General features: G+C 38.9%; 1 protein-coding gene across 1 annotated transcript; it reads right to left on the bottom strand.

Moving 5' to 3' along the window:
* Positions 1-1,759: 1,759 nt before the first annotated feature.
* Positions 1,760-3,530, bottom strand: LOC110504235 (homeobox protein Nkx-2.8-like). Its single transcript, XM_036962865.2, has 2 exons — positions 2,810-3,530; positions 1,760-2,319 (listed from the first exon to the last, which is right to left on the bottom strand). The coding sequence occupies exons 1-2, from the start codon at positions 2,961-2,963 to the stop codon at positions 1,760-1,762; spliced, it is 714 nt and encodes a 237-aa protein (XP_036818760.2). The 5' UTR covers positions 2,964-3,530.
* Positions 3,531-7,696: the final 4,166 nt, after the last annotated feature.

The raw sequence follows: 7,696 nt of genomic DNA, 5'->3' as shown, positions 1-7,696 counted from the left end.
TCCCTTTGGAAGACAGACAATGGTCCATTCAGCTGGAGACAAGCACACAAAAAGAGTGTTTAAGGGGAGATGTATCGCGCGGAGGGTTTCAGCCAGTCCCCTCCATATGTGAGGCAAGGTGGCCCGATCGCCAGTGACAATAGACCTGGCGACAGGGACGATGCGCTACTAGGGCGGAGGACATGGGGTCGTGAAAGTGTGAAAAAATAACCCATGTTACCACAGAATAACGCATATTCCAGTCAACCCCTCAGATATATTTCACTTCCATCAATGGAATAAGAAAATAGGGAGGGAGAATGAAGTGAAGTCTTTTACCCCTCACAAGGGTTCGGGACCTTTGACTGCATACATATATGGATTCTAGAATCAAGAAATTGAAATCTGATATTTCAGTGTAATGGTCCAATCCTAAAAGCATGAGATTTCTCCTCCTAAAATTATATTTATTATGGAGCAATGAAATTGTGCATCTAATTCCCAATGAGAAGGACCAATTAAAGTGACCATCATAATTTAATATTTTTGTGAATGTCTACCAACCAATAACCAATTATGAAATAAAAGTGCAATACCCTGAAAAAGTATACTATATAAGTTGTTCATATCATTACTGACATGTTCTTCTTTAAATAGGCCCGTCGCCATTCAGTCTAGACCTTCTTCGGTTAAATTGTCTATTATTTTCTAATAACTTACATATAACATTGCAAAAACGGTTTGCAAACTTCGTTATAAACTATTGTTGCAGAGTTATGGATGTGATCAATTTATGCTTCACGTTGCTTGCACGTTTGTAGGCTAGACCAAAACAACTTTCAGTTTTAGCGTTTATTTCGAGTCATATGGCACTTTCGCTCTCTCTTGAAACAAGAGGGAGATAAGCTAAATAGTCGCATGTTTAGCAGGTATTGTTATGCTCAGTGACGTCCAGTCTTTAGACAGTGATTATGTTTGCTCAGCTTTAGGGTTTCGGGACTTTTTACATGATAAAAGCTCACATTTCTTGGTGTTTGTTTCTTATTCCTATAGGTACCTCTAAGATAAGACTTTCTCTTATTTTTACTAAAATAATAAAAAATAACATGCACTGGTAAGATGCAACTATGTTTTAGCTATAATCCTAAATAGTGTCAGGCCTATATCTATCTGATCGGATGGTGTACCTCTCATACCCCAAATAGTTTTATTGGAATACATTTCATTGCATGATGACATTAAAAATACTTGACAATATGTGCAAAAATTTATAAAATAAACTATTTATTCGTAATTCTATAAAAACACAAAACATGTTATCAAACAACACAACGATTTTGTTCAATAACATTTTCAGACAACAGTGAAAAACGGAATATTTAAATCAATGAAATCCTTTACTTTCCTAGTACATTTGATAAATATCATTGTGTAGATTTGAAATTCATACAAATAACTGAACATTGAAAATACTGATAAAATATAGGCTACACACAAATCAGGCTTGCATACACCACATTATCGAATTGGGGGGTTGAATCTAGGAGTAGAATGTCCATAGGCCTACCATCAGATTACAATAAACTAATAACGATTCCAATCTTTCGAGAATATCATTCAATTCATTTAATAAAATACCAAAAATAAAATATGTGCAAAATACTTCTCATAAAAAAACATTACTGTACTTATTAGTACACTTTTAAGTACCTCGAAAAATAAGATAATTCAGAAAACATTTAAAGTGGTTGTAAGTGTTCCTCTACTTAATATTTTATAGTCACGTAAAAGCACTGAATTGAGCTGAGTCGTTCAGAAAGTCTCTCCAAGCAAAGGTGTGTCTGGATGCTGCCGGGCTGGCAAAGTGCTGGTATTGTTGAGGTAGAGCGAACGGCGACGGATGCTGGAAAGACTGGTACCCAAAACTGAAGGGTGTACCCGGGAATGTGGTCGGCCCAAGACAGCCTCCTTTCTCCGTGTCAATGAAACAGGTCTGATAAGGCTTGCCATCCCGAACTAGGATGGGTACCACTACTCTGCGCAACATAGACGGTTGGTTTATGTCTTGTGACGTTCCCTCCGCTCGTGACCTCTTCATTTTGTACCGGTGGTTCTGGAACCAGATCTTAATCTGCGTCGGCGTCAGGCGGAGAATATGGGCAATCTGCTCGCGCTCTGGTGCTGACAGATAGCGCTGCTGACAGAAGCGCCTCTCGAGCTCGAATGTCTGGGCCTTGGAGAAGAGCACGCGGCACTTCTTCTTCTCTGCCCCTGAGTCCAGAGAAGACTCATCTGACTTGGTTGAGTCTGGGGCAGTCTCCAGGCTGCTCTCATCTGAAGCTGAGGAATTACAAATGATGTTATTACACTGATCAAGAAACCATATAAACAACTCACGATATACAATATCACCAGAAATATCAGAATATAGAGATGTTTAAATAATAGAAGGCTTTAATAGACTACACGTATCCTTATAAAATGTATCCAATAATTACACAAGTCTTAATTAATTGTATACCAATTTGGATTTCATAAAACAGCTATGTTGGAAATCGCAGTAATGGATTATATGAAATTGTGTCAATTTAGGCAAGACCCATATTTACATTTTTACATTTAGCAAAAGCTCTTAATCCACAGCGAGTTACAGTTGGTGCATTCATCTTAAGATAGCTAGGTGGGACAACCACATATCACAGTCATATTAAGTATATTTTTATTCAATAAAATAGCTATCAACAAAGTCAGAGATAGTATGTGTTATGTGTTTATATGGATAATATGAAGTGGTTTTCTGTTTCTATGCTCAGGTGTCAACCTGACTTACAGAGACAAGGGGTCCGGTCGCTGTCCATCCAGGAGGAGTAAGGGGAGCTGGAGCAGGAGTTACCGGGGGAGCCCCGCTGCACTGTCTCTGCGTCATTTTCAGGCAAATCCAGGATGCTCCTCACGGAAAAACTGAACTTTGCAGCACCAGCCATTGCTTCCGGAAAAAACGGAATCCTTGTGCGTGAAAACTATCCAAAGGAGAGAGGCCGTTGATATAGGAGCAAAAGCGACGTATCAAAAAATGGCTAAGCGTGCGCTGTCAGAGTCACAGACGACCTAGAATACCCTGTCTGTGTGTGGACACGAGGTAGTGCAGTGTTTGTATAAACAGTACTTCGCCCGCTTATATATCCTCCTCCAGGATGCTAAGTACCTGAATGATTCGAGTGCCGTTATCCAATGATGGTAGGTGTGAACCCGCACAGAAGAATAACACCATTGCCTCAACAATGGCGGAAGGAAACACTCGTCATCATTACAGATTCGTCCCGTATCGTTAAAAGTGGTGACCAGATAATGGTGATTGTTGCAGCTGAATCACATCTTGGGTGGCAAGTGACAACAGAGCCCAGCCCCGCCACTCCCCCCCGTCGAAATAACATGTCCAATATTTGCATACAAAGTGAGCAATTAGTGTGAGATGTCCCTGAGTTGGTTTAACTAATTTATTTATGGATGTGCAGCCCGTAGTCATTACAGGTATTTTGAAAAGACTTGAACAATCATGTTGTAAATAATGTCCCTGAGATAAAAAATACAGGACAATAAAAATAAAAAAATCCTCTAAAGGACATTTTGTTTGGATTGTCTTCATCTTCAAATAATGCAATATTAGGTTATTTTTCTTTAACTTGCGCTTATTCCGCTATCAATCTCTTTCTATTTTCCCGAGGAAAATACGTTTTTCTGTATAGGGTACACATAGAGCACCACTCTAAAATGGAGAGATGACAATGACCAATTTCTAATGAGAAGACAGAATCGTATTATGGCTATTTATTTTGTGACAGACGTGAATTCTAAGAGGCTAGCCATAAGGACAGTGTGAAATAAATTGAGACAAATGTGTTAGTATTTTAGTATTATTATTATTATTATTTTAGAGATGACACTTGAATCAAAGGAGTGCTTTTGATTCCAAGATATGACACGCCCTTCTTGGATGGGTCAAACGCAATATCGCTAAGGCGGAACAGGTGTCCTTCACCCCCAGTCAAAACACATGTTTTATAAAGGGATATAAATAGGAAGTAATGAGGCATCTGATAAAGGTGATCAAAAATCACCAGAAGACGCATTCATATTCTGGGGCACCTGTAAGGAGTGCTGTAAGGGGAAGATGAGGCATAAACGTATAATGCATGTTTGCTTTTTTTTCCGTTCGTTTTTTGGAGTGTGTTAAACTGTACTTCAGACTGAAGAAAGGTCTAATATTGGCTCTTGTCCCACACTTCAGATATACTTGCACAGGCAAGTCAGTGGAGTTCCATCTAGTTCCCATGCCAGCCTCTATCATCTCTGCTCTGCTCCGCGCACCTTGCCTTGGTGACAGAGCCTACCCTAGCGAGGAGAGTGGACAAGCCTCAGCCTCCCATCTCAAGTCGTCCTGGGTGGTCGGCCGAGGGGGAACACAACCAGCCAACCAGCCAACCAGAGGCCGAGAACAAAGGAGGGAAATGTAGCTCTGCGTCCGAGACCCGTTGGAAGCATTTGTTCCATTCGAGATTTTGCATTTGTTCAGTCCTGCAATAATACGGTGATTGACGCCCTGCAACAATGTCCTTTAACTTTCCAGAATAAATCCGAGCTTGTTCCTTGTTGTCGTGGTTTTGAATGGAATGGGATGCGTGCAGTACTATCCTCTGCTGCTCTACGTCGAACACCCGCCAAGTTCATAGTGAGCAGAAATATTACTTATGCATTTCCAAACGAATTAAAAAGCCTTTTAGTTTCCACCACACAAACGGAGTCGCTGACCTAGATGATTTGGATCATATGGCTTATCAAAATAGTGGCCTTTCATTTCGCTTTAATCTTTACGCACCAAGATATTGCATCTTTATGCACTGAATACAACTCTAAAAACAAGCCTGGTAACAAAAACAGAATCGACAACACTAAATGTAGACTCATTTAGATCTAAAACACACCCTAGAGACATCAAGAGAAAGGCTACTTTTGTTTAATCATAGTTTGATATTCATCCTATAAAACCATGGATAATCCTCCTATAAAAAACAGGGATTATCCTCCTATAAAAAACGCAGATCTGTGCATCGAGGTACTCAGTGAACAACTGCTCAAATAATGTTGACAAACACTACAGCCAGGTCGCAAGAACTAACAGATTAGTGAAAGCAAGTAGGCCTACTACGGTGGCTCAAGTGGGTACGTTTGAAAAGGACTTTCAATTTAAGTGCAAAACCTCGTAAGGCAAAGATAAGTCATGTTCATGATAACGGGAATGTTTCTTTCCACAATGACCTCGCGAGCCCTCTTGATCTATTACACCCTCAGACCTCAGCTTCAGCCAGACAGGAGAGGAAAGGACAGGAGAGGCCACTGGAGCTCTTTACGGCCAAATATTTACTTTGGTTGTTAGGCTCTCGGTTGGTTCCAAATCTTCTCAACAAAATGGAGATTTTCTTACTTGAAGTGTATAGTCCTTTAGGCACATTTGGTAAGACAATTAAAATAAATAATATCTCTTACTCTATCTAATTACAAACATTATGTAATATGTGTAATAATACAAGTTAAACAAATTATGTTGAAAATATTATTTAATCTCAATTTAGGCCTATCTGATTTGATCTCTGCAACTGTCCTACATATGTTGATAATGTAAAGAAAAAAATATTTAATTCTAAGCATCTAAGAAATACCACCACAAAAACAACGATGTATTTTTTTTAATTAAATGTGTGCATAAACCTTCAACGATATTCGCAATTCGAATCCCAAATATTGATGGTTACACCTAGAGCCATATCTATCTGCCTCTGGCATTCGCTATTACACTGTACATTTCTTTCGATTGCCCTCTTTGCCATAGGTCTAAAACGGTTTAAAAACGCACGGCCATAGTTAAGATCGTGCCAAAAGTAAAGTAATTCGAGAAAAGGAACAACGGGTGTTGTTGGGGCATTTGCAATGAAGATATCAGCGTCCAAAGAAAAGTGCTCGTACTACTACTTAAAACAACAAGTTGACAAATTATTAACAAATGTGCTAGTCTGGATAACATGGGCAGTGGTGTACCCGTTGTGTCCTTGGGCAAGCTATGGTGTGTCTAAGTCTGTACGTTGATATTTGTCTCAAACCATGTTACTCCCTGCTGCTGTCTTGATTGGACCAGGTCTTTCTTGAAAAAAAAAACAGTTTTTAGTTTATTTATTTTTGTCTCAATGAGACTAACCTGGATAAATAAAAGTTAAATAAATAAATAAACCAATCTCTTCTTACCATTTCAAATAACATGGCGAGAAAACGAACACCAACATTTACTTCTATAGGCCTATTTTACGGGCCCACCCATGACCTCTGCTTGTACCAATAGAGCATGAGCGTTGAACTCCCAACACCGTCATTGGACTGGAGGTCACCGTGGTAACATGCTGCCCTCTTGAGGCCATAGTCTCAACCAGACCCAGAATGCAGCGTGTAGAATTAGTTAGTATAGGCCTAATTTGCTATAGATCTAAATGAACAATTAGGCCTAATCTGAAATCCAGAAAGAGTATATCCGTTATTTGGTGGGCAGTTATAAAAACATGATATAAATATCACAATATGCTCATCAGCCTATAATGAAACACAAATGCAAAACCTAATTTAGCTTATTTTTAAATGACTGCATGTATTTTCCAAAAAGCTATTAAAAGTACAATTACTTAAAAAAATATCATGGGGGTGGTATGATATTTATGCGTCTGTATCTTTCTCACTCATCATTATTCACGATTCACTCAGTATTATCCGTTATCATGGTATTATCCACATTCATGTTGAAGTGACTCCAAAATGACACAATACATGATTTATCATTCACTTCTATTTGGCACAAAATCATCTGAAACACAACCACGTCTTGGGGGTATGATATTTGTGCGTCTGTAACTTTCTCAGTCATTATTATTCACTATATATTCAGTATTATCCGCAATCATAGAAGCATCCACATTAATGTAGAAGTGTTAAGAAACATATTCTATTCTTATTTACAATCAAATGTACTATTAATTTATATTGGGCACAAAATAATCTGAAACGCAACCAAAACAAACAGAAAATGCACTCAACATGTTTGCAGAGTCACAAGCTGATTTCAAATCCAAACCTTTGGAGTATAGAGCCAAAAGAAAAAACATCACTGTCCCAATAATTAAAGAAGACTCTGTATTTGGCCTCGTTCAAGGGTTCTCAAACTGGGGGAACCTGGCCTATCTACAGGGGGTAGACTACTTGTGAAGACTCGTAAGAACGTAGGCCTAGTGCTCAGTTGTACGTGAGGGGATATTTCCACCAGATGGCGCCACATAATCGTGGAATAGAATTCCAGTGTAGAATTTCAATAATTCTCTACATTCTAAGTTGGTGGCATGCAAAGTAAACCATGTCATGCCATGTCTCTTTAAAATTTCCTTTGTCATCTGATGGTGCAAAAAGTCATTTGATGTGGCAAGCACTTTAACAGGCTAATAAAACAACTAAACAAGACAGCACCCGAGTTTCATCGAACCCATTGCTATTCTTCTGTATGGGGTGTAGGCTATGCAGGAAATCTGGTCAAACGAATTCCTCTATTCCTGTTGGTTTTGGAATACGAAAACTAAAAAGTTACTTAGAAAACTTGGCAACTTATGGAAATCAACGTGTCAACTTA

The sequence above is a fragment of the Oncorhynchus mykiss genome, chromosome 25 (assembly GCF_057628025.1).
Source record: "Oncorhynchus mykiss isolate SJ-2025 chromosome 25, ASM5762802v1, whole genome shotgun sequence".
Classification (NCBI taxonomy): Eukaryota; Metazoa; Chordata; class Actinopteri; order Salmoniformes; family Salmonidae; genus Oncorhynchus; species Oncorhynchus mykiss.
This window is presented reverse-complemented; position numbering and strand designations above follow the sequence as displayed.

What these genes read in the sequence shown, in the direction of transcription:
- LOC110504235 (XM_036962865.2), bottom strand. Translation starts at nt 2,963, where the DNA reads ATGGCTGGTGCTGCAAAGTTCAGTTTTTCCGTGAGGAGCATCCTGGAT. An exon ending in CGACCGGACCCCTTGTCTCT is followed by an intron (nt 2,320 to 2,809) that starts GTAAGTCAGGTT and finishes GTAATTCCTCAG; the next exon opens with CTTCAGATGAGAGCAGCCTG.